The sequence below is a fragment of the Salvelinus alpinus genome, chromosome 6 (genome assembly GCF_045679555.1).
Source record: "Salvelinus alpinus chromosome 6, SLU_Salpinus.1, whole genome shotgun sequence".
In the NCBI taxonomy this organism is placed as follows: domain Eukaryota; kingdom Metazoa; phylum Chordata; class Actinopteri; order Salmoniformes; family Salmonidae; genus Salvelinus; species Salvelinus alpinus.
The window spans coordinates 30,428,450-30,455,931 of NC_092091.1; the positions used below are offsets into that span (position 1 = coordinate 30,428,450).

The 27,482-nt window shown below is 44.7% G+C and overlaps 1 protein-coding gene across 13 annotated transcripts in view; it reads left to right on the forward strand.

Moving 5' to 3' along the window:
* Window positions 1-27,482, forward strand: part of dab1a (DAB adaptor protein 1a) — a 133,987-nt gene that overhangs the window by 58,069 nt on the left and 48,436 nt on the right. For 12 of the 13 annotated variants that reach the window (XM_071406269.1, XM_071406267.1, XM_071406266.1 and 9 more), the window contains exon 2: window positions 23,195-23,482. In XM_071406269.1, coding sequence (XP_071262370.1) covers window positions 23,416-23,482 — 67 coding nt within the window. In that variant the 5' untranslated portion in view covers window positions 23,195-23,415. Of the gene's footprint in view, window positions 1-19,270; window positions 19,548-23,194; window positions 23,483-27,482 lie in introns of those variants that run through there. The other variant, XM_071406268.1, reaches the window with a different exon arrangement.

Sequence of the window (27,482 nt, forward strand, 5' to 3'; positions counted from 1 at the left end):
ACTTCCTCTATATCCCTCTCTCCCAGCTTCTCCATCCCTCTCTCTCCCAGCTTCTCCATCCCTCTCTCTCCCAGCTTCTCCATCCCTCTCTCTCCCAGCATCTCTATACCTGTCCATAACTTCCTCTATATCCCTCTCTCCCAGCTTCTCCATCCCTCTCTCTCCCAGCTTCTCCATCCCTCTCTCTCCCAGCATCTCTATACCTGTCCATAACTTCCTCTATATCCCTCTCTCCCAGCTTCTCCATCCCTCTCTCTCCCAGCTTCTCTATACCTCTCCATAACTTCCTCTATATCCCTCTCTCCCAGCTTCTCCATCCCTCTCTCTCCCAGCCTCTCTATCCCTCACCATACCTTCCTCTTCATCCCTCTCTCTCCCAGCCTCTCTATCCCTCTCCATCCGTTCCTCTCATCCATCTCTCCCAGCCTCTTCATCCCTCTCTCTACCAGCCTCTCTATCCCTCACCATACCTTCCTCTTCATCCCTCTCTCTCCCAGCCTCTTCATCCCTCTCTCTCCCAGCCTCTTCATCCCTCTCTCTACCAGCCTCTCTATCCCTCTCCATCCCTCTCTCTCCCAGCCTCTCCATCCCTTCCTCTCATCCATCTCTCTCCATCTACCTCCATTCCTCAAACTCGCCAAGCCAAATAGACACCACTGGACAATATCACTGGACTTCCTTAACTCTTTAACACAAACATGCACACACACACACACACACACACACACACACACACACACACACACACACACACACACACACACACACACACACACACACACACACACACACACACACACACACACACACACACACACACACACACACACACACACACACACACACACACACACACACTGTGCAGGGACTATTGAGCTGAGCCTCAGCCTACTCTCCTCCTGCAATTTTCAAATTCATGCTCTTAGCCGCAATTACTCTAAGAGGGTGTGTGTGTGTAATGGCTATCAGATTTCATGCACATATCATTTCAATGAATTCAGGATTGTCTAAAACTATACTTTACTAAATAATGTTATTTGTTGTTCGATTGTCTGTGTGGAATCCAACCATATTATAGATTGTTTGCTATGCTGAAGTTTGGGTAAGTATCTGTTAAGGCTGGGCGGTATACCGTATTTTATGGTATTGATGCACGGACTGGTTTGGGTTTTTACTTTACCTGCTATTAAGGTATTTGAATGTTTGGTTTGTTAAATGTGATATATCGTGTGTAACATCCCTTTTTATTGTTTACACTGCTACTTGAGTCATCACTCACTGCTCTCTCCATGCCACTTTCCTCACAGACCAAGCCCCTCGCCCTGTCACTCAAGAAGCGCATTTGTTGTTGCTTGACCACGAGGCACTTGCGTTCAGTCTGCATGATCAATGCAGCACATGTAACAATGTTGATGACAACCATGTTGTTTCCACTTTGCTTCTTAATATAAATCCACAAGCGTTCTATACACTACTATTACACTATTAGTTTGTGTTTCTTACGTATGCAAACAACTAGTTTGTCTTTTCTTAGCAAGTTTCAGCTAAATCGTGTTAGCCGCTAATGCTAATCGCTAGTTAGCTGGCTAGCTAGCTAATAAGTGTGCTGAGTCAGAGCAAACGTAGCTAGCTAATACAGTCTGATACCAGCGCTGGTGTAGGCCTAAACCAAAATGTTGTTTGTGCAACAGTATCTTCTAAATCCAAAAGGAATAGGAGAAGCATTAATATGTTGGCTACATGAAGAAACATTTAATGTAGCCAAAGATTATAGTGTCCCCTTGGAAACACTGACTATCGCTTTGTGTTCCTACCCTGTCACAATAACTCCTCCCTGGCGTTTTCATTCGCTGTCATGTCAAACAACACTGTGCCAATTATTATTTATATTCTAACTATAGAATTAGAATAAACATTCTATTTCCATGATTCCAACAGTTCACCCAAGTGTTTTGATCTAAATCGCCAGTCAAATCGCAATTCCAACATGTGGTTAAAAATAAGGCCTTTTTTGCCCATATCATGGAGCCCTCCGTGACAGTGTGGAAATGATCTCAAATGAGTGCAGGAAATGCAGAAATGAATGTAAATGCAGAGAATTATATTTGGTTGAAGTAGAATTGAACAGTATAAAACAATCAGAATGGAGAAAGACCCATTGAAATCAATTAGACTGTATTTGTTGCCACCCTGTAACGTCCTGACCAGAGTTCTTATGTGTTTTGCTTGTTTAATGTTGGTCAGGACGTGAGCTGGGTGGGAATTCTATGTTGTGTGTCTAGTTTGTCTGTTTCTGTGTCCAGCCTAATATGGTTCTCAATCAGAGGCAGCTGTCAATTGTTGTCCCTGATTGAGAATCATATATAGGAGGCTTGTTTTGTGTTGGGATTTTGTGGGTGATTGTTTCCTGTCTCTGTGTTTTGTCTGCACCAGATAGGGCTGTCTCGGTTTTCACATTTCTTGTTTTGTTGTTTGTAGTGTTCTAATATATTCTTTATTAAACATGTTGAACACTAGCCGCGCTGCATTTTGGTCCTCTCCTTCATCCCAGGAAGAAGACCGTGACACACCCTAGGGTCACCCTAGGAGGGGTCATATTGTATTTGTGAGTGTTTGGAAATTGGATGACTGTATGCTCCCGTCCCCCTCTCTCCTCTTTCCCACTTGTCTCTCTATACCCCTCCCCTCTCTCTCACTTTACCCCCCCCCCCCACTCTGAGTAGAGGTTGCCAGACACCGTTCCTCTGAGTTGAGCTGAGTTGAACAGGGACAGGATGCCAAATTGAATCAGAGAAACTGCAATTCAAATTAAATTGTTAATGTACCCTGCTGTCTGATGCAATGTAACTTGTCATTTGAATTGAAAAAGAGAGAGCGGGGTAGAGATGGATTTAATATACTAATGACTAAAATGTAGGGAGAGAGAGAGGAAGGGAAATAGTAGTAGTTCAAGCATGGATGCCTTCTTTGTAAGGTTCACCGTTTATTCACACCACACACTAACAATCTCTCTATTTCTCTATCCTCTCTCTCTCACCCACTCTCTATCCCCCCTCTCTCTCTTTCTCTCTCTGCTCTCTCTGCTCTCTCTGCTCTCTCTCTGCCCGTAGGGATGCTTCAGGGAGGCTCTCGTTTGAAGTGGAGATTCACTCCCTCAGTCACACCAGTTGCCATTTTACTTCATTTTACATTTAGCCTACTACACCCCACTTTACAGAGGGAGAGAGAGAGAGAGAAGAGAGAGCTGGAATACACTATCCCTGTCTTTTCCCTCCTTTTCTCACCACCTCCCCATCTTCTTCCCCTTCTGTATCCTCCCCCCTTCTCCCCCACTCTTCCTACTCCTCCTCTTCCTCCTCATCCTCCCTCTTCTCCTCCTCCCTCTCTCTGAGACCTAGTGTACAGGAGTCACAGCACATTATAACACTTTAATTAACTCTAATTTTCCTACATCCTCATTTAACCCTAAGTACCCCACCTCCTGCCCATGACAGTACCACACACACACACACACACACACAGAGATCCTGCGCTGTGCCCTAGTAGACCCCAGAGGTATTAGATGCTCTGTATGACATTAAAATGCGTTGCAAGGAAGTGTAAAACAAAGGTACATAAATGACATTTTAATTCCTGTTTTTATTCAGTCTTTATCCTGCCGTGCAGAGAGCAGAGAGGTGGCTGTTGTTTTGGCATTTTCTTTTTATTCAGGAACACAAAAGATAATGTATTCGTCTGAGGGGAGGGGGAAAGGGGGGGCAGGGGGGACTGGAGAGGCTGGTTTTGTTACACGTCCCAGAGGATAGCTTCTGCTGGCAGAGTGGGGGGGCTCTTATTAAAGAAAGAAAGAGCTTGCTGGCTGGGCCAAAGGAATGAACATATCCCTAGAGGATTCTCTCTTTCTTTTTCTCCTTCTCTCTCTTTATTTCTTTCTTTCTCTCTCTCTCCTCTCTCTCTCTCTGGTTGACAGAATGCCAAGAGTGTGCAAAGCTGTCATCAAGGCAAAGGGTGGCTACTTTGAAGAATCTCAAATATAAAATATATTTTGATTTGTTTAACACTTCTTATGGCTGAGATCCCGTTAACGGGAACAGCCAGTGAAACGGCAGGGCGCCAAATTCAAACAACAGAAATCTCATAATTAAAATTCCTCAAACATACAAGTATTTTACACCATTTTAAAGATAAACTTGTTGTAAATCCAGCCACAGTGTCCGATTTCAAAAAGGCTTTACGACGAAAGCACACCAAACGATTATGTTAGGTCAGTACCTAGTCACAGAAAAACACAGCCATTTTTCCAGCCAAAGAGAGGAGTCACAAAAAGCAGAAATAGAGATAGAATGAATCACCAACCTTTGATGATCTTCATCAGATGACACTCATATGACTTCATGTTACACAATACATGTATGTTTTGTTTGATAAAGTTCATATTTATATCCAAAAATCTTAGTTTACATTGGCGCGTTATGTTCAGTAATGTTTTGCCTCCAAAACATCTGGTGATTTTGCAGAGAGCCACATCAATTTACAGAAGTACTCATAATAAACATTGATAAAAGATACAAGTATTATACATGGAACTTTAGATAAACTTCTCCTTAATGCAACCGCTGTGTCAGATTTCAAAAAAACTTTACGGAAAAAGCACACCATGCTATAATCTGACTACAGCGCTCAGAGCCCAAACAAGCCATAAAGATATCCGCCATGTTGTGGAGTCAACAGAAGTCAGAAATAGTATTATAAATATTCACTTACCTTTGATGATCTTCTTCAGAATGCACTCCCAGGAATCCCAGTTCCACAATAAATGTTTGTTTTGTTCGATAACGTCCATAATTTATGTCCAAATACCTCCTTTTTGTTTGCGCGTTTAGTACAGTAATCCAAATCCGCAGGCACCCGTTCCAGACAAAGTCAAAAAATTCCATTACAGTTCGTAGAAACATGCCAAACGATGTATAGAATCAATCTTTAGGATGTTTTTAACATAAATCTTCAATAATGTTTCAACCGGAGAATTCCTTTGTCTTCAGAAATGCGATGGAACGCAGGTCGCTCTTACGGGAGAGTGCGTGGTCAGCTCATGCAAGACACCTGACTCAAAGAGCTCTCCTTCCCTCATTCTTCACAGTAGAAGCATCAAACAAGGTTCTAAAGACTGTTGACATCTAGTGGAAGCCTTAGGAAGTGCAATATGACCCCAAAGTCACTGTATATTGGATAGGCAAACCTACAAACCTCAGATTTCCCACTTCCTGGTTTGATTTTTTCTCGAGTTTTTGCCTGCCACATGAGTTCTGTTATACTCACAGACATCATTCAAACCGTTTTAGAAACTTCAGAGTGTTTTCTATCCAGATCTACTAATAATATGCATATCTTAGCTTCTGGGACTGAGTAGCAGGCAGTTTACTCTGGGCACCTTATTCATCCAAGCTACTCAATACTGCCCCCAGCCATAAGAAGTTAACACTTTTTTGGTTACCTCAGGATTCCATATGTGTTATTGCATAGTTTTGATGTCTTCACTATTATTCTACAATGTAGAAAATAGTAAAAATTAAGAAAATCCCTGGAATGAGTAGGTGTGTCCAAACTTTTATATATACAGTGCATTTTGTTACGTTACAGCCTTATTCTACAATGGATTAAATTAAACATGTTCCTCATCAATCTACATACAATACCCTTTAATGACAAAACAAAAACAGGTTTTAGATTTTTTTTGCCAATATAAAAATATAAACAAATAAAAAGCAGAAATAAAAAAATAAAAGCACGAATAACTTTCTTACATAAGTATTCAGACCCTTTGCTATGAGACTCGAAATTGAGCTCAGGTGCATCCGGTTTCCATTGATCATCCTTGAGATGTTTCTACAACTTGATTTGAGTCCACCTGTGCTAAATTCAATTGATTGGACATGATTTGGAAAGGCACACACCTGTCTATATAAGGTCCCACAGTTGACAGTGCATGTCAGAGCAGAAACCAAGTCATGAGGTCGAAGGAATTGTCCGTAGAGCTCCGAGACAGGATTGTGTCGAGGCACAGATTCGGGTACCAAAACATTTCTTCAGTATTGAAGGTCCCCAAGAACAGAGTGGCCTCCATCATTCCTAAATGGAAGAAGTTTGGAACCACCAAGACTCTCCCTAGAGCTGGCCGCCCTGCCAAACTGAGCAATCAGGGGAGAAGGGCCTTGGTCAGGGAGGTGACCAAGAACCCGATGGTCACTCTGGCAGAGCTCTAGAGTTCCTCTGTGGAGATGGGAGAACCTTCCAGAAGGACAACCATCTCTGCAGCACTCCACCAATCAGGCCTTTATGGTAGAGTGGCCAGACGGAAGCCACTCCTCAGGAAAAGGCAGCCCACTTGGAGTTTGCCAAAAGCCCCCCTAATGGACTCTCAGACCATGAGAAACAAGATTCTCTGTTTTGATGAAACCAAGATTGAACTCTTTGGCCTGAATGTCAAGCGGCACGTCTGGAGGAAACCTGGCACCATCCCTACGGTGAAGCATGTTGATGGCAGCATCATGCTGTGGGAATGTTTGTCAGCGACAGGGACTGGGAGACTTATCAGGATCGAGGGGGAAATGAATGGAGCAAAGTACAGAGAGATCCTTGATGAAAACTTGCTCCAGAGCGTTCAGGACGTTAAACTGGGGCGGTTCATCTTCCAACAGGACAATGACCCTAATCACACAGCCAAGACTACGCAGGAGTGGCTTTGGAATGTCCTTGAGTGGCCCAGCCATAGCCTGGACTTGAACCCGATCTAATATCTCTGGAGAGACCTGTAAATAGCTGTGCAGCGACGCTCCCCATCCAACCTGACAGAGCTTGAGAGGATCTGCAGAGAAGAATAGGAGAAACTCTCCAAGTACAGGTGTGCCAAGCTTGTAGTGTCATACCCAAGAAGACTCAAGGCTGTAATCGCTGCCAAAGGTGCTTCAACAATACATTTGCAAGCATTTCTAAAAACATATTTTTGCTTTGTCATTATGGGGTATTGTGTTTAGAATGATGCGGAAAAACGATTTAATCCATTTTAGAATTATGCTGTAACTTAACAAAAAGTTTTTTTTTTTTAAACGTCTGAATACTTTCCGAATCCACTGTATATGTGTGTATAGACAATATGGACAGTATATGGATAGAATATGTAGTATATCTGAAGAATAGTACATGTACAGCAATAGTTAAATAGGATAGGCCTTCAATTGAATACAGTATATACTGTACATATGAAGTGGGTAAAAGAGTATGTAAACATTATTTAAAGTGACCAGTGTTCCATGACTATGTACATAGGGCAGCAGCCTCTAAGGTGCAGGGTAGAGTAACCGGGTGGTAGCTGTCTAGTGACAGTGGCTAAAATTCAGGGCAGGGTACTGGACGTGAGCCGGATAGTGGTGACTATTTAGCAGTCTGATGGCCTTGAGATAGAAGCTGTTTTCAGTCTCTTGGTCCCAGCTTTGATGCACCTGTACTGACCTCGCCTTCTGGATGGTAGCAGGGTGAACAGGGCGTGGCTCGGATGGCTGAGGACCTTGATGATCTTCTTGGCCTTCTTGTGACACCGGGTGCTGTGAATGTCCTGGAGGGCAGGCAGTGTGCCCCCAGTGATGCTTTAGGCAGACTGCACCACCCTCTGGAGATCCCCGGCAGTTGCGGACGGTGCAGTTGCCGTACCAGCAGCTGATACAGCCCGACAGGATGCTATCAATGGTCCATCTGTAAAAGTTTGTAAGAGGCTTATGAATTTCTTCAGCCTCCTGAGGTTGAAAAGGAGGTGTTGCGCCTTCTTCACCACACTCTCTGTGTGGGTGGACCATTTCAGATTGTCAGTGATGTTTACGCCGAGGAACTTGGAAGCTTTTCACCTTCTCCACTGCAGCCCTGTCGATGTGGATAGGGGCGTGCTCCATCTTCTGTCTCCTGAAGTCCACGGTCAACTCCTTCGTTTGGTTTACGTTGAGGAGAGGTTATTTTTCAGGCACCACTCCGCCAGGGCCCCCACCTCCTCCCTGTAGACTGTTTCCTATTTGGAAGCAGCAGTATTTCCGGTGTTTGGGTTTTTGTCACAGATTATTTGGATTTACCAGGGAATGGGCAACGCACATCCTCTGTGTGGTGTGCATGCTAACCAGCATGCTAGCTGTTACCTTAGACGTCCAGTCATTGTGCTAGCGATAGTTAGCAAATGCGCTAATGCTAGTCAGCAACTTCTTTCACACTGGGTGCAGAGACATAAAAATGGTATCCACGAGTTCATCTGACTCTTGGGAAGTAGATAAAGGGCTTCATTGCCAAAATCCCAAAGTATCCCTTTAAAATCCCAAAGTATCCCTGCTGGGCCTCGAGGGACAGTCATTCTGACTGCAGCATTCTAAAAGTGTAATTAATGCATTTCATATATGCTTTCACAAAAATAATAATTTGGTTGTGTTTGTGAAGGTCTTGGGTAACAATAGAATAACTTTATTTTTCTTCAAATAACACAATAGCATTTTCATTTGTTTATGTTTCTGAAGGCTATATGTAAAAACTAAAAACACATTCAAGTGTTCAATCAATTTTATTTGTGGAGTGCAGTTGTTACAACTTTGTAACAGAAACATATGTGTTAGAACGTGGTAACATCTTCTTTTTATGATGACTAAAAGAGTACCCCAACCACCAAGAGGCATGGTCAAATGATGAAAACATCAGTAGCCTGAACATCTTTATAAGCTCCAAGCGTGCTTGATAAATTGTGAAAAAGCAATAATGGCATTATAATGAATATAAGTGTTGATATGACAGCAGTCAAAAATGTTCAATTTATTGTCAGCTCGTGCTTACATGTTGTATATCTTCACCCGATGGCATCAGTTGGAGCATGTACATCAGAGGAGGCTGGTGGGAGGAGCTATAGGAGGATGGGCTCATTGTAATGGCTGGAACGGAATCAAACACATAAAACATTTGGAAACCACATGTTTGACACCATTCCAATCATTCCATTCCAGTGATTACAATGAGCCTGTCCTCCTATAGCTCCTACCACCAGCCTCCTCTAAAATCCATGTTACATAAACCACAAAAGCTGGTGAGTGCGTTGCTGATGTCGTTTTTTGATTGAGATGTAGGGCCTGCTCTCTCAGGGGTGACATTTTGTGCTGATAATCTTCCCGCAGCATTATCACCGGCTTGTTCTGTCCAAACGGTGTCCTCTCTCCTGTCTCACTGTTTCATTTGGTGGTGACGCGGGCTCCTGCTCAGTGCGCACCGTTCTGGCTTTTTTGCACTTCGGGCTCGCAGGTTTCGGTTCAGGCTGAGGCACAGAATCAGTAGAATAATCATAGATGTCTTGATCATTTTTTCCCCCCACACCATTTGAGTCGTTTTCCTTCCGATTTTGTAGAAACGCTAATGCAGCATGTTCAGCATTTATCTTTGTCTTCTTGCCATTGTAAATGTACTCCAAGTAGGCCAGATTGATAAGACTATTTCGATTCGGTGGACTGATATAAATTACTGTACATCCCATTTTGAGATTATAATTCGAATAGATCAATGCAATAGAATGGCCCGCCCTGTTCTTCATTCACAGTTAGTGATGACATAATTATGCATCGTTCGCTTCCCCCGCTCATCAATTCACCCATTCTCCCCCATCATGCTTTACTTCATTTATTTAATCTGTTGTTATATGTGTGAAATTAGTTTCGGAATAGTTTCGGTTCATTTTCGAGGCAATTATCGAGGTGATTATCAACCGCACTTTCAACTGTCAGGAGGAGGAATGGAGCAGGCCCTACTGTCAGGAGGAGGAATGGAGCAGGCCCTACTGTCGGTAGAAGGAATGGAGCAGGCCCTACTGTCAGGAGGAGGGGCAATGTGGAAAACCATTCAAAAAATGACTTTAAAAATGGCAGAGCAATAATTGGTTTAAATTCATGAGCAGTTCAAATGACTGCTTTAGCGGTTCTAGTGTTAAGGAGCATCAGGTACTGCTGGAATGTCTACCAATGGCATGTCATCTTTTTTTGAGTCACTCAAGAAATTACACTGGTAACTCAAAACTAAGGATGTGAAAGTTTAACGTGTTAGTAATGCGATAACGCGGAACCTTTTAAGCGCACGTTTCTGCATGGAGCCTTTTAAACACAAAACGGAACACAGCTACAGTCATTGCTTGCTGCTTTACATGAAACGTCTTTACATCGCTGAAGACCGTGTGCTTCTAGACAAAATCATGTCAAAGTTATGCCCAATATTACTGGAGCTATGTTTTTTCTTTCTGTCGCTGATTCGTGCGCATGTAACGGACCGTTTTAAACTACTCACGAGCCGCTATTTTCTAAATGTGGATGGCACAGGATGAATTGAAAAGGAGTAGGCTACTCAAAGAGATGCTTCAAAGGTAGGCTGCATATGCAAGAGTGGGTGTGTGAGAGAGGATATGTATGAGAGCGGGAGTAAGTGGGCGAGTTCATTAATGGCCCGGGTCCTTCAAATATGCATGCTCCGCCCACCTGTGGCAGCGGGCCATGCAAACGAACTCGCCCAGTGAGAGAGAAGGTGTGTGTAGGCCTATGCGTGTAAAGTTATGTGAACAATACAGATGGTTACAGTGTTTTCGTTGTTGGACAAGTTTAAAAGCTCTTTGTTCTTTGTATCCATAGAGCCAGTTATTTTTTTACTATAGTCACACACATTTACTTTTAAAGCTGTGTGTGTGTGTGTGTGTGTGTGTGTGTGTGTGTGTGTGTGTGTGTGTGTGTGTGTGTGTGTGTGTGTGTGTGTGTGTGTGTGTGTGTGTGTGTGTGTGTGTGTGTGTGTGTGTGTGTGAGAGAGAGAGAGAGAGAGAGGAATAGAGAGATCTGGCTACTGTACCGGGAGATTTCCAGCTAACGATATGACATCTTCAACCATCTACAAACAGCATACAGAGGCATAAGAATGCTACCATGAGTTCATCTGACTGTCGAAAAATGACCTAAATCTCGGAATACCGCGGTATCCCTTTAATTTATGGTTAGTAAAAGATTTATAAGGACCTACAGTATATTAAACATCTCATGACTTTTCTTATAAATCATGATTCAATACTTTAAACGTTTATTTTTTATGTGTGAATGTGTGAATAAATAAGTTATTAACATTTACAGATGTGGTAGTAATGATTCATAAATTATGAATCAACTATTTACTTATCCACTATAAATGCTTTATTACATGGAGTTAATATAAAGGTCTACCCTGCTCTCTAAGGTTTTATTATGTGGAGTTAATATAAAGGTCTACCCTGCTCTCTAAGGTTTTATTATGTGGAGTTAATATAAAGGTCTACCCTGCTCTCTAAGGTTTTATTATGTGGAGTTAATATAAAGGTCTACCCTGCTCTCTAAGGTTTTATTATGTGGAGTTAATATAAAGGTCTACCCTGCTCTCTAATGTTTTATTATGTGGAGTTAATATAAAGGTCTACCCTGCTCTCTAAGGTTTTATTATGTGGAGTTAATATAAATGTCTACCCTGCTCTCTAAGGTTTTATTATGTGGAGTTAATATAAAGGTCTACCCTGCTCTCTAATGTTTTATTATGTGGAGTTAATATAAAGGTCTACCCTGCTCTCTAATGTTTTATTATGTGGAGTTAATATATTGTCTACCCTGCTCTCTAATGCTTTATTATGTGGAGTTAATATATTGTCTACCCTGCTCTCTAATGCTTTATTATGTGGAGTTAATATAAAGGTCTACCCTGCTCTCTAATAAGTCTGACGTAGTCTTGTCTCTCATCTCCCTTTCTTTAACCTGTCCCCTCCACTCCTCCCTCCATCCCTGCAAGCCCTTCTTCCACCCCACCCTTCCACCCCACCCCTCCTCTCACATCCATTCCTCCTCCTCTCCTTTCCTCTGCCCGGAGTCTCTGTCTGTAGCATTCCTCCTCCTCTCCTTTCCTCCGCCCGGGGTCTCTGTCTGTAGCATTCCTCCTCCTCTCCTTTCCTCCGCCCGGGGTCTCTGTCTGTAGCATTCCTCCTCCTCTCCTTTCCTCTGCCTGTGGTCTCTGTCTATAGCATTCCTCCTCCTCTCCTTTCCTCTGCCTGGGGTCTCTGTCTGTAGCATTCCTCCTCCTCTCCTTTCCTCCGCCCGGGTCTCTGTCTGTAGCATTCCTCCTCCTCTCCTTTCCTCTGCCTGGGGTCTCTGTCTGTAGCATTCCTCCTCCTCTCCTTTCCTCCGCCTGGGGTCTCTGTCTGTAGCATTCCTCCTCCTCTCCTTTTCTCCGCCCGGAGTCTCTGTCTGTAGCATTCCTCCTCCTCTCCTTTCCTCCGCCTGGGGTCTCTGTCTGTAGCATTCCTCCTCCTCTCCTTTCCTCTGCCCGGGGTCTCTGTCTGTAGCATTCCTCCTCCTCTCCTTTCCTCCGCCCGGGGTCTCTGTCTGTAGCATTCCTCCTCCTCTCCTTTCCTCTGCCTGGGGTCTCTGTCTGTAGCATTCCTCCTCCTCTCCTTTCCTCCGCCTGGGGTCTCTGTCTGTAGCATTCCTCCTCCTCTCCTTTCCTCCGCCCGGGGTCTCTGTCTGTAGCATTCCTCCTCCTCTCCTTTCCTCCGCCCGGGGTCTCTGTCTGTAGCATTCCTCCTCCTCTCCTTTCCTCCGCCCGGGGTCTCTGTCTGTAGCATTCCTCCTCCTCTCCTTTCCTCCGCCCGGGGTCTCTGTCTGTAGCATTCCTCCTCCTCTCCTTCCCTCCGCCCGGGGTCTCTGTCTGTAGCATTCCTCCTCCTTTCCTTTCCTCCGCCCGGGGTCTCTGTCTGTAGCATTCCTCCTCCTCTCCTTTCCTCCGCCCGGGGTCTCTGTCTGTAGCATTCCTCCTCCTCTCCTTTCCTCCGCCCGGGGTCTCTGTCTGTAGCATTCCTCCTCCTCTCCTTCCCTCCGCCCGGGGTCTCTGTCTGTAGCATTCCTCCTCCTTTCCTTTCCTCCGCCCGGGGTCTCTGTCTGTAGCATTCCTCCTCCTCTCCTTTCCTCCGCCCGGGGTCTCTGTCTGTAGCATTCCTCCTCCTCTCCTTTCCTCCGCCCAGGGTCTCTGTCTGTAGCATTCCTCCTCCTCTCCTTTCCTCTGCCAGGGGTCTCTGTCTGTAGCATTCCTCCTCCTCTCCTTTCCTCCGCCCGGGGTCTCTGTCTGTAGCATTCCTCCTCCTCTCCTTTCCTCCGCCCGGGGTCTCTGTCTGTAGCATTCCTCCTCCTCTCCTTTCCTCCGCCCGGGGTCTCTGTCTGTAGCATTCCTCCTCCTCTCCTTTCCTCTGCCCGGGGTCTCTGTCTGTAGCATTCCTCCTCCTCTCCTTTCCTCCGCCCGGAGTCTCTGTCTGTAGCATTCCTCCTCCTCTCCTTTCCTCTGCCCGGGGTCTCTGTCTGTAGCATTCCTCCTCCTCTCCTTTCCTCCGCCCGGGGTCTCTGTCTGTAGCATTCCTCCTCCTCTCCTTTCCTCCGCCCGGGGTCTCTGTCTGTAGCATTCCTCCTCCTCTCCTTTCCTCTGCCCGGAGGAGAGGAGGGATAGAGGAGAGAAAAGGAGAGGAGGGATAGAGGAGAGGAGATGAGGGATAGAGGAGAGAAAAGGAGAGGAGAGGAGGGGGAGGTTAAGGTTAGAGTCAGTATTAACTGGTAACATCTCAATGGACCTGCAATTCTCTGACTGTGTCTTAAATCACCCTTTCAGAGCTCACCCTGACTGATTTACCCACACATGTATTCACATAGGCACCCACTCATACATGCATACACACTCACACGCACATACAGCCTTGACTCTAACACCCTGCCATGGCTTTAATGTGCTGAGTCTCATTGATTGAATATTACCTATAGTCAGGGTTGGGGAGTAACGGATTAAATGTAATCTGTTACATGTAAGGGATTACCAAAAACCGGTAACTGTAATCCGTTACGTTACTAGCTAGAATATTGTAATCGGTTTACAGATACCTTTGAAAAACTACATGATTACTTCGAAGATTGCTTTTAAATTCAGAAAGGATGTTTGCGAAAATAAATATTTGACACTTCTCTGTTTTCATAATAACATTCAAATTAGCATTGAAAAAAGGCGCAAATTGAAGTTTCTTCCATCTGAGCGAGTCTGACCACAAATCAGAGACCGCTATGATGACACAGCGAATGTGTTTGATGGATCGCGGGAAAAGAGCAGGATTAGGTTTTTGTAGGCTACAGTCCAAGCCATGTCTTCCAATGGTGCGACTGCTGTCGGCATCCAAAAATGATCCTACTGTAATAAACGCTTGGAAGTAAGGATGTGGTGGTGTAGTCTACAGCAGTGGTGTAGTCTACGGCGAAACAGATATAACGTACTGTAATGAAACAGGCAGGGAGCAGGTCTCGAACCCTCGACCTTCTAGCCCGAAGTCCGGCGCGCTATCGACTGTGCCGCAAAAGCATGCTCATGCGGCAGAGTCGATTTCCGCGCTTATAAACCCAGGGTCGTTACACTACTCCCTCCTTTCAAAGAGCGCGTCCTCGCGCTAGCTTGCGACTCTACGTCTTACAGGAACGCGCTCACCGGCCAAGCACACGCACTGTCGTGGATGCGAGGTCCGATCACTTCTGACACCAATGTAATGAAACAAGCAGGGAGCAGGTCTCGAACCCTCGACCTTCTAGCCCGAAGTCCGGCGCGCTATCGACTGTGCCGCAAAAGCATGCTCATGCGGCAGAGTCGATTTCCGCGCTTATAAACCCAGGGTCGTTACAGTACTATTGATATCTACATGGCGCATTGATGTGAATCACACTGCTGCTCTCTTATTTAGCTATTTGCGCCTTACGGATTGTGGTTGTTGTGGATGGCTGTTCACAAATCTAAATGTGTATTTGAACCCAATAATGGTTGAATTCAAGAAGTTTAAGCTGCCTATCTTTCATTGTTTTTGAAACCAATGGACAGCCAGTGAAAAATGCGCTCTTGCAACAGCTGCATAGTGCGGATGCAAGCCTATGGAATTAAAGTGGGGCCTGTATTGCTCAATCTAATTCATGATGATAAAAAAAAATCCATAGACCTAATGGACACATGCTCAAACTTGCACACTTGTGATAGACTTAAAGGGGCAATCTGTAGTTGCTACATCAATTTTAAGACTTACGAATTATATATATATATATAAATAAATATATATATGTATATATCCATTGATTCTTGAAGAATATAACTTACAAATCCCTCATGAGCGTATTTCAACTGTCACACAACCCAAAATATAAACTTGTTTTATTCCAATATTTGTAAACATCGTAAAAGTAAACAAACACTGTATAGCCTCATAACATGGTTAAAACAATCATTTTGATATAATGGATGGTCAGTCCTTACATCCATAGCTCTGTCTATTAATCTGAGAGTGGTTACATTTCTCCAGGCCCATCCCTCACATTTTTACCAAAACAGAGGCAGGGCGTCCGTTTTGTTATTGTTTCAACTGTGGATTTGCCCTTTAAACAGCTGCATATTATCAAGCTATCAAAGTGTCACCAACAATAAGGTAAACAATAGGCCTATAGCAAATGCAGCATATGGCATTCATTTTTCACATGTAAATAGCACTTTTCAGTAGTGCTCAAAGCATGCCATTCCATGAGCGCAGCATTTATTTTTCAACTCAAATCAATGAGCCCAATCAGTCCTTCATGACAACAAAATCATAAACAACAGAGTAGGGCTGGCTAATAAGTCGTTATTTTTGGGGTTATGCTCAGGTAAAACAATTTGGATAATCTATACTTCCATATTTCCAAGTCCTATTCTTGAAGATCAAGGGGTATAACATTTATTGGAATGTTAAGATATAATTTAATCATATTATTATATGTAGTAGAAAGCGATGGTTTAGAAGAAGCCTATGTAACCAACCCATAAAATATAATTGAACATCCATACATGGCCAGCTATGTAAACTTTAACATTGATTTATCCTGCAATAGATGTCGTTCAATTGGTAACATACATTTTTGTCTTCTTCTAATGCCTCTTAAGGAGAAAGTAATCTAAAAGTAATGGAATGTAATCAGATTATGTTACTGAGTTTGGGTAATCCAAAAGTTACGTTACTGATTACAATTTGGACAGATAACTATTAACTGTAACGGATTACATTTAGAAAGTAACCTACCCAACCCTGCCTATAGTACATTACCAGTGGTAGAGGAGCCATCCGGTGTCTGTGTTGTGATTGGACCAGAGAGATCTCGTGGGTGTGGCTCTAACTAAGATGACAGGAGGGAGTGATGAGGACGGTGAAGACGGATAGGAGGAGGAACGAGGCAGAGTAATCAGATCCAGGTGTTTTGGTGCGTTTAATTACTCACCTGCGAGACTTACGAGATGAGCAGACTACAAACACACACACACATGAGACACACACACACACACGCTAGACACTCAGGTGGGACTAATTACTAAAACTCCAGAATGTTACAGCACGGCTGGCAAACACACACACACACACACACACACACACACACACACACACACACACACACACACACACACACACACACACACACACACACACACACACACACACACACACACACACACACACACACACACACACACACACACACACACACACACACACACACACAGCCCGACTCTAATATCCCAATTCATCACACCGCCGCTCCTCAAGTCCCACCAGCAGAGAGAAAGCGATTGAGGGAGAGGGATGAGAGAGAGAAGGAGATATTAGAGGTAGAGAGAATAGAGAGCTGGTCCCTAGAGACTGTGTTGCTGCAGGCAATGCTACAGGTAACACGCCTGTTACTGTACAGATGGTAGGAGAGAGAGAGATGGAGGAAGGGAGAGATAGAAAGCTCACCACAGTTTCTCTCTTTCACCTCTGTGTGGGAGACTTGGAGAGGGGAAGTAAAGGGGAGGAGGAAGGAGAGAAGTGGAGGAAGGGTTTCCGATCAGTGTCTCTCAACCTTTTTATACCAGGAATCAGCAAGCTTCCTCTTTGGAGGAAGTAACTAGTGACTATATAGTGTGGGGGTCTGATTGCCCATTCCAATCACACAGACACACTCCTTCCCTCCACCTCTGTCAGTGACACCACATTTACTCCACTCTTCATGCTGGCTGTGTCTTTCCGTCTCTCTCCCCCTCTCCGTCTCTCCCTCCATCTGTAGTATGTGTGAGTATCATTAGCAGTGGTAGCATGATGGATGGCTTAGAGGGGCTTTTCTCTGGCAAGGTGGGACTCGGCTTAGCACACCATCATTACCTACCTACCTCACGCACGCACGCGCACACACACACACTCAAGCACGTGCACACACACACACACACACACACACACACACACTCACACACACACACACACACACACACACACACACACACACACACACACACACACACACACACACACACACACACACACACACACACACACACACACACACACACGTGACAGTACAGGGTGCTCAAACACCGTAGAGGAGAGAGTGTAGAACCATTCAGGATGGGAATGTTCTAGTCATTCACGCTGCAAACATAATGTGTGTGATGTATGTGTGTGTTTGTGTGTTTGTACAAGACTTTGAAATTGTAATATGCAAAAATGTCCTGAGCCCAAACGACCAATAGTGAGCCATGTATGTCTCTGTCTGTCTGTCTGTCTGTCTGTCTGTCTGTCTGTCTGTCTGTCTGTCTGTCTGTCCGTCCGTCCGTCCGTCCGTCCGTCCGTCCGTCCGTCCGTCCGTCCGTCCGTCCGTCCGTCTGTCTACCCAACTGTGTATAACTCCTGTTCGGTGTGGGTGTGCTCGCGCGTGCGTCACGTACAAGATAGCAGGGTTGAGTCAGTCACTTCACTGTTTTATGACAAGCTGATATACTTGTTACCTTGAACCTTGAGGAGCTGTGTCAACGCTCCATATGAGTATGTAAATGGGAGAGCAAAAGAGAGAGAGATGGTGAGGAGTAGGGTTGCAAAATTCTAGTATCTTTGCCAACATTCCCAAGATTTCCAGAAATTCCTGGAACAGGCAGGAAATCCAAAATCCTCCAACCAGGATTACTGGAAAACCTGGGGATTTGGGGAAAGTTATCCGAATTTTGAAACCCCAGTGAGAAGAAAAAGTAGGGTGACGACAGACTGACTCTATGTCTCCGAGTCAATTCTCTCTGTGCTGGCCACTGGCTGCTTTGGACATTAGATTAGATAGTGTTATTGAGACACACTGCTGTTTATGACCTACCTCACCATGATACAGCAGCTCTCCCCTCCCCTCTCCTGTCCTGTCCTCTCCATCTATGTGACAGTAGTGTGTGAGCGTGTGTGACAGGATAGCAGTGATGAACTGTAGTGAATAATGTGTAAGTGCATCACTCCTTTACCCCCAGTATTCTGCTCCACTGGTTCCCAGTCTATTTAGACTGAGGAGGGTTCCTGTGTTCCGTCCAGAGATGCGGCACATCACTCACCTGTTTAGGCTGGCCTGCTGGCTTCTCTCAGTCACACGTCTGACAGAGAGGCTTCAGTTTTCTGGCTGTGTGATGAAGGAAAAGGAAAAAGACATGGGTGAACTGGTCCAATTTACATTGTAACAGATTAACAAGGCACAAGGGAGAAACACACTTATAAAACAGAACCGGTTTTTATCTCTGTTTCCTTCCCCTTCAAACATTAGAAGAAGAATTCCCTGTAGTGAATACACAGCTTTGATATCTACAGCCCCATATCTAGAAATAGACTGGGTGAACGAGAAGTGAGGTGTGTGTGTGTGTGTGTGTGTGTGTGTGTGTGTGTGTGTGTGTGTGTGTGTGTGTGTGTGTGTGTGTGTGTGTGTGTGTGTGTGTGTGTGTGTGTGTGTGTGTGTGTTTGTGTGTGTGCGTCTTTTGGGTGAATGAGATATGAGGCTATTTATGTCTTGAGAATAGTGATGGTACTATAGTTAGTTTGTTGACACTGACACAACGTGAATGTGCCGTTTGCAGCGGTGCTGCTGCTGCTACCATGTCTGAAGTCCCACGTCATCTATTACAGCTGACAGTCAGGCTTTAGTTCAGCCGGCTAACACAGTCTGAAGACACACAAACCACACGGGTTTGATTCTTGGCGGGTCATATAAGGTGCCAATTAACCGTCCCAGACAGTCTCCTCCCTCTCTCCTCCTTTCTCCCTGGGCTGTGTGGTGTCTGCTTTTCTCTGTGCTTTCATTAACCCGCCCAGTCCTGAACTTTACCTCTCTCTCTGATCATCCAATCTTTCATATCTCTTTCTTTCTTATCTTGCCGGATCTATCGCCCTCCCTTCCTTTTCTCTCCAGTCTCTCGCACTTTGCTCCCTCTCTCCTCGAACGACCTTTAACCTCCTGTCTCAGCATTCCTTCTCTCCTCTCTTTCTCTCCTTTTCTTTTCATCTCTGTGCTCGGTACAGCAGTGTAGCAGTCGTGTGGTATTCTGCAGGATTCAGAAGTATTTAACAGTATTCTACAGTCGTCTGGTTCCTGGTGTTCTCAGGACAGGTGTTACAGCTGGTAGGTACAATAACTAAACGTGTTGCTATGAGATTGTTGGGATTAAAAGGACAAAACACACATCATGACAAGAGAGACAACACAACACTACATAAAGAGAGACCTGAGACAACAACACAACATGGCATGGTAGCAACACAACATGGCAACAACATGGTAGCAACACAACATGGTACAAACATTATTGGGCACAGACAACAGCATAAAGGGCAAGAAGGTAGAGACAACAATACATCACGCAAAGCAGTAAGAGTGTCCATGATTGAGTCTTTGAATGAGTGTCCAGTTTGAGTGTTTGTTGCAGCTCGTTCCAGTCGCTAGCTGCATCAAACTGAAAAGACGAGCGACACAGGGATGTGTTGCTGCTTTGGGGACCTTTAACAGAATGTGACTGGCAGAACGGATGTTGTATGTGGAGGATGAGGGCTGCAGTAGGTATCTCAGATAGGGGGGAGTGAGGTCTAAGAGGGTTTTATAAATTAGCATCAACCAGTGTGTCTTGTGTCGGGTATACAGAGATGACCAGTTTACAGAGGATTATAGAGTGCAGTGATGTGTCCTATAAGGAGCATTGGTGGCAAATCTGATGGCCGAATGGTAAAACCCACCCGAGCCACTGCATGTTCACCCCGCTATCATCCAGAAGGCGAGGTCAGTACAGGTGCATCAAAGCTGGGACGGAGAGGTTGAAAAACAGCTTCTATCTCAAGGCCATCAGACTGTTAAATAGCCATCACTAACATTGAGTGTCCGCTGCCAACATACTGACTCAACTCCTGACTGTATCACTAGTCACTTTATACAATTATATAATGTTTACATACCCTACATTACTCATCTCATATATATATATACTGTACTCTATACCATCTACTGCATCTTGCCTATGCCGTTCGGCCATCGCTCATCCATATATTTATATGCACATATTCTTATTAATTCCTTTACACTTGTGTGTTTAAGGTAGTTGTTGTGAAATTGTTAGATATTACGGCACGGTCGGAACTAGAAGCACAAGCATTTCACTACAGTCGCATTAACATCTGCTAACCATGTGTATGTGACCAATAAAATTTGATTTAATTTGATTTGACAATCTAGCCGCTCGAGACCACCCTTACCTGCCAATCTGTAAATTACGTCTCCGAGAGAGAGGAGAAGAATGAGAGATAGGTAGTTTATTATTCAGAGAGCTGAGTGGCTGAATGAGTGTAGCTGCTAATCTCACCCTAAGCGTGATGGACAGAACACAATGAGAGAGAGAGAGAAACAGAGGAAGAGAGAGAGAGGGAAGTAGAGAAAGAGAGGGAGGGAGATAGACATTTACATTTACCTAACAGAGAAGTGACAGTGCAGGGATTGGCCTTGCTGTCCTCCCTCCCTCTCTGCCAGTGTGTCTGTGTAGAAGCAGATGATTTCTGGGCATTAAGCTCCTCTTGGCAGCGTACGGTTTATGGACACACATATACACACACACACATAGGCAGACACACACACACGACTGTTGGCTGTGGCCCACTTACGGGCATCCAATTTACCGCTTGTTTCCTCCTCCTCTCCTCCTGTCCTCCTCTCTTCTCGTTCTTCAGAGGCACTAAGCCATGTTTATGTCCATCTCTCAGCTCAGACCAGACCAGGATAGGACAGCTGATTCCTACAGTCGAACAGAACCAGTGCATCTAAACCTTTCTATACCAGGGACCTGTATGGATCTTTCTATTTCATGGTTTACATTTAAAACAGAACTGTCCAAATTAGCTAACCATCTGAGGGATTGGTCTACAACATCCCAGGGTCGTTGAGAAACATTGCAGTATTCAGGGTTGTTGTTGTTATGTTTCTTAATTGTGTGATATGTTAATGTTGAGCCACTGTTATAGGACAACATGCTGAATGTCTTCCTTCTCTCTCTTTGAAATCTGTCTTTCTCCCTCAAGGTATCTTAGCCTAGATTAGAAATATCTCTGACTTTCCCCAGAGAAATCCACCAGATGCCAAGCACATATGCACGTGCGCACGTACGCAGGCATGACTCGCGCGCGCGCGCACACACACACACACACACACACACACACACACACACACACACACACACACACACACACACACACACACACACACACACACACACACACACACACACACACACACACACACACACACACACACACACATTGGGGTGGTGCAGCACTTACAGAGGGGTGGTGCAACACTTACAAACATATGGCGACATTATAAGACAGATAAACAGCTGAACAGTCTGGTACAAATGAAGAATAATCCACTAGAAATAAAGGATACCTAGCTGAAGCTACTTTCACGCCCTGAAAGAGAGAGTTAATAGACAGAAAAGGCAGATTGAAAACGAGGAGGGGGGGCTGGTTTGGAGCTGAGGTTGCATTAGTGTCCTTTCTCTACCCCCCCCCCCCCTCTCTCTCTTCTCTCTCCCTCCATTTTGCAGCAGAGTGACCATAATAGCAGAAATTGGAGTGACTCATTCAGTACAGTACAACTCCAGCATGTTTTACTCTGATAAAGAGTATTGTCAGTGTGAGTGTGTTTGTGTGTGTGAGTTCTGTTGGTTGGAATGCAGAGGGTTACCAAGGTCACGTCGTCCACTGAACCCCCTTTCATTCTCAAAAGAGTCAGAGTCAGATCTGATCAAAAACTCGAAACCTGTAGCTGATATTGAACATGTTTTATTAGCAAGTCTTCAAAACCTAATTCTACATCTAGCTAAGGTGTTTTGTGGTGGTAGAATCAGTATGAAATTTGAAATGTGCAAAAAAAAAGTGCCACTAGTGTCTGCTTGCTGGCTAAACCACTCTCAAATCAATCCATAATGAAACGAAAGGCATGTACGCTAACGACGCCAGTTCACACACTCACTGCTGAATACCCCCTCTAGCTAGCTAGCTAGTGCAGTGAAGTTCTAGCTAATGCACAAATTAGTTTTCATGATATCTCTTCTGCCATGATTAGCGCGACGAGTTCTACAGCACAGCTGACTGCTCTCTGCGACGTTATCGTTATCGCGTTGGCCAAATGTTACAAAGTAGCGATGCAGAGTGCCAGCCGTCAGATACATGCTGATTTCTGAGAACAGTCCCATAACGTTGGTGCCTTATAACTTCATCAACAAAATGTCAAACTAGCTACCGTGTGGCCATTCAAACAAGCTCGCACTAGGCTGCTAGCTTGAGCATGGTTTACCGTAGTAGCCAGGGCGTCATAGCCAACGAGAGCCGAGTCATTTTCAGAATTAGGAACTAGTGTCAGGTGGATGAGCAGAATCTATATAGTTTTTAGATGAGTCACACGTCCTTCAAGACAGATCGATTGAGGTACGAGCATCACGTAGACAATGGGGCTTCGCCATTATGGGCAACTATCAACTCACAGGAGACAGATGGGCACTGGAGGGTACAAGAGGAATGTGGGGCATTAGTTGGAATGAGGACTGTAGAGGAAGGAAGGAGAGGGGAGGGAGGAAGAAGGGATGCCTAATCTCCCTGTCTCCTCCAAAGTCTCTTTGGGACAGGATAGTATCAATGTGTGGAAAAAAGTTTCATAAATGTACCAACCATCTCTCTCTCCCTTCCTTTCCCTCTCTCCCTCTCATCCCCCTTCTCTCTCTCTGTCCTCAGCTCTCTGTAAGTGTGTGTGGGATGTCGTGTCAGGGCTAGAGCCCTTCCCTCTCCCATGAGCCTGTGTGCCCACACACACCCACGGCGCCCCCCCACACACACACGGCGCCCCCACAAACACACAGACACACAGCGCTGACGTTGTGAAGTGGACCCTCGGAAACAGACCGGAGCAGAACCGGATCAAACCAGCCTGTGGGCCGGCGGGGCGGAACCTGAGGATGTCAACAGAGGCGGAACTACAGCCAGCTGTCAGGCCCAGTGTCAGGAGAGACTCCAGGAGGAAAGGTAATACTGCTTGATAAAGGCTTCGTAATGCTTTTATAATGCCTTTATACTGCCTTCATACTGACCTGTTAAGTGTTACAGTGCTGTCATTGATTGTTTAGCTTCAGGTGCAAAGGCAGGTGTTAAGCTGTAGCTAACAGGTGTGTCGGTACAAGTGCCGGGGCATAGGTGATGCCAGTATGTGTGTCCATCTCTCTCAGCGCCAGGCAGGTGGCACTGGCCTTAAACACCTGGAGTGGTCCATACCCATGTGCCCTAACTCCCAGACCCTGCCCAACAGTCACACAATGATTCACTAAACAGCAGGCACTCTGTTACTGACACAATGATTTACTAAACAGCAGACTCTGTTACTGACACAATGGCTTAAAACTTTATGGATGTGAACACATATTGTTGTCTTCACACACACACACACACACACACACACACACACACACACACACACACACACACACACACACACACACACACACACACACACACACACACACACACACACACACACACACACACACACACACACACACAAAAACACACACAAACACACACACACACACACACACACACACACGTGAGGGTGATGAAATAGAAATGCAATTATATTTGTTCCAACTGTATTCCACCCAGAGCCAATCAGTCTGCTGTGGACCCTGTAGAAAGCCTGTTAGTGGATCAGTACTCTCCCTAGGAGGATGTGGAAACCTGTTGGGTTTCCCTATTGTCCTCGTGTGTGTGCGTGTGCATGCTTGTGTGTGTTCTCCCATAGGCATGCTCTGCTTTGAAAGCTCCATGTATTTTGAGGTTTCAGACCCAGTCTGCTGCTCCATATAGAAGACTTGCCCAGAAACCCATTATACACACTTAAAGGTGCTAGGTATAAAATGTCTCAACCATGTGGAAGCTAGGTGAATTGCAACAATACTTAGGCTGAATATAAACAACTCTCCCTCCTCTCCTGCATCCCATTTCCTCACAGCACAGCAGAGACTTTGTGGCTGTGGAATCTAGTGGAAACTACTCTCGCTTGAGACTTGTACTTTCAGTTTGGTCCATCAGCTTCAAACAGCTGAAAATACGTTTTGTTAGTAAAAGATATTTCATATCGATTTATAGTACATTCGGAAGGTATTCAGACCCCTTGAGTTTTTCCATTTTTTTTAACGTTACAGTCTTATTCTAAAATGTTCCCTCATCAATCTACATACAATACCCCATAATGGAAAAGCAAAAACAGGTTTTTAGAAAAAAAACGAAATACCTTATTTACATAAAAGTATTCAGAACCTTTGCTATGAGAGTCGAAATTGAGCTCAGGTGCATCCTGTTTCCATTGATCATCCTTGAGATGTTTCTACAACTTAATTTGAGTACACCTGTGGTAAATTCAATTGATTTGACATGATTTGGTAAGACACACACCTGTCTATATAAGGTTCCACAGTTGACAGTGCATGTCAGAGCAGAAATCAAGCCATGAGGTCGAAGGAATTGTCCGTAGAGCTCCGAGACAGGTTGTGTCGAGGCACAGATCTGGGAGGGTACCAAAACAGCATTGAAGTTACCAAGAACACAGTGGCCTCCTTCATTCTTAAATGGAAGAAGTTTAGGAAGAACTAGGAAGAACCACCAAGATTCTTCCTAGAGCTGGACGCCCGGCCAAACTGAACAATCGGGGGAGAAGGGCCTTGGTCAGGGAGGTAACCAAGAACCCGATGGTCACTCTGACAAAGCTCCAGAGTTTCTCTGTGGAGATGGGAGAACCTTCCAGAAGGACAACCATCTCTGCAGCACTACACCAATCAGGCCTTTATGGTAGAGTGGCTAGACGGAAGCCACTCTTCAGTAAAAGGCACATGACAGCCCACTTGGAGTTTGCCAAAAGGCACCTAATGGACTTTCAGACCATGAGAAACAAGATTCTCTGGTCTGATGAAACCAAGATTGAACTCTTCGGTCTGAATGCCAAGCGTCACGTCTGGAGGAAACCTGGCACCATCCCTACGGTGAAGCATGGTGTCAGAACCATGCCGTGAGGATGTTTTTCAGCGACAGGGATCAAGGGAAAGATGTGCAAAATACAGAGAGATCCTTGATGAAAACTTGCTCCAGAGCGCTCAGGACCCCAGACTGGGGGCGAAGGTTCACCTTCCAACAGGACAACGACCCTAAGCACACAGCCAAGACTACGCAGAAGTAGCTTTGGAACAAGTCTCTGAATGTCCTTGAGTGGCCCAGACAGAGCCCGGACTTGAAGCCATCGAACATCTCTGGAGAGACCTGAAAATAGCTGTGCAGCAACACTCCCCATCCAACCTGACAGAGCTTGAGAGGATCTACAGAGAAGAATGGGAGAAACTCCCCAAATACAGGTTTGTCAAGCTTGTAGCGTCATACCCAAGAAGACTCGAGGCTGTAATCGCTGCCAAAGGTTCTTCAACAAATTACTGAGTAAAGGGTCTGAATACTTATGTAAATGTGATATTTCAGCTGTTGTTTTTTATTTGCAAAAATTGATAAAAAGCTTTTTTTGCTTTGTCATTATGGGATATTGTATGTAGATTGATGAGGGAAAAAACGATTTCATAAATGTTAGAATAACGTAAGCAACATAAGAAAATGTGTGAAAAGTCAAGAGGTCTGAATAGTTTCCCGAATGGACTGTAGATTGTACAATGATTCTTTACACTATGAATTGTTTGTTTGGTAACATAAACTGAAATTAGGCAAATATTATAGAATTTTAGCAACCAGGTAATGGCAGGGCAATTTCTGCTTGTGCGATGATAACCATGCCTCTGAGTGAAGCTCTGACAACAAGAGCCAGAAGGTTGAACAATCTTTATGCAATTTTGTGTGGGCCCAAAACGTTTTAGTTGTTGTTGTTGAAACAAAGAAACATTGTGAAACTATCATTCCGCTATTACTGCAGATATCAGGACATTTTCTGAAATTACAATGCAAAAATATTACATATAGCTCCTTTAACCTCTACACCTCTCCTCTATCCTCCATCTCTATCATCAGCTCTCTCTCCCCATTCGTACCTCTCTCTCTCTCTCTCTCTCTCTCCCTCTCTCTCTTTCCCTTGCTTTCTCTCCCCCTCCATCCCCTTCTTCCCCCTCTGGGCTGGTAGTTAGTATGCTTTTACAATCGCATGCTGTCCCTGCTACATAGAGTGATAAAACTGTTACAGTGAATGCACACACCAAGGAACGCACGTACACACACACGTACACACACACGTACACACACACACTCCGGGTGATAATAAAACAGTGACAGTGGGACGGCTGAGGAGACTGGTTCCTCATATCAATGAAATGCTTCTCTCTGTCTGTTTCTCCAAGCTCTCATCTGAGGAGTAATACTGAATTAATATCGCTAATGACCTCTCTAAATGACCTCTGTGTCTAAGAGGAGAGAGAGAAGAGAAAGACAAGCGCCATACATTTAATTTAAATGATTTTTGTGATGTGGTTGTATTCCGGTGTTAGTGTGTTGTCTATGTGACCAACCGATTCTTAAATCCGGGTCTGCTGCACACCACAAGACTAGGTTAGACCAATGAGCTAAAGTATTTGTGTGTGTGTGTGTGTGTGTTTGTGTGTATGTGTGTGTGTGTGAGAGTGTGTGTGTGTGTGTGTGTGTGTGTGTGTGTGTGTGTGTGTGTGTGTGTGTGTGTGTGTGTGTGTGTGTGTGTGTGTGTGTGTGTGTGTGTGTGTGTGTGTGTGTGTGTGTGTGTGTGTGTGTGTGCCACGGTCTCCTCCAGACTGTTCATGTGGTTGTTCGACCGCACCAGTTACTAGTCTCCATAGCAACAGTTTCTCCGCAAGTAATTTGCACATGGAAACATCCCATATGTCACACTCATACTCTCTCACACACACACGCACACACACTCTCTCGCAGACACACACACTCTCTCGCAGACACACACAGATGGCTACATTGCAGGGACAAGCTCACCATCTCTCCATTTCTCTTTCATGTGTTTTTT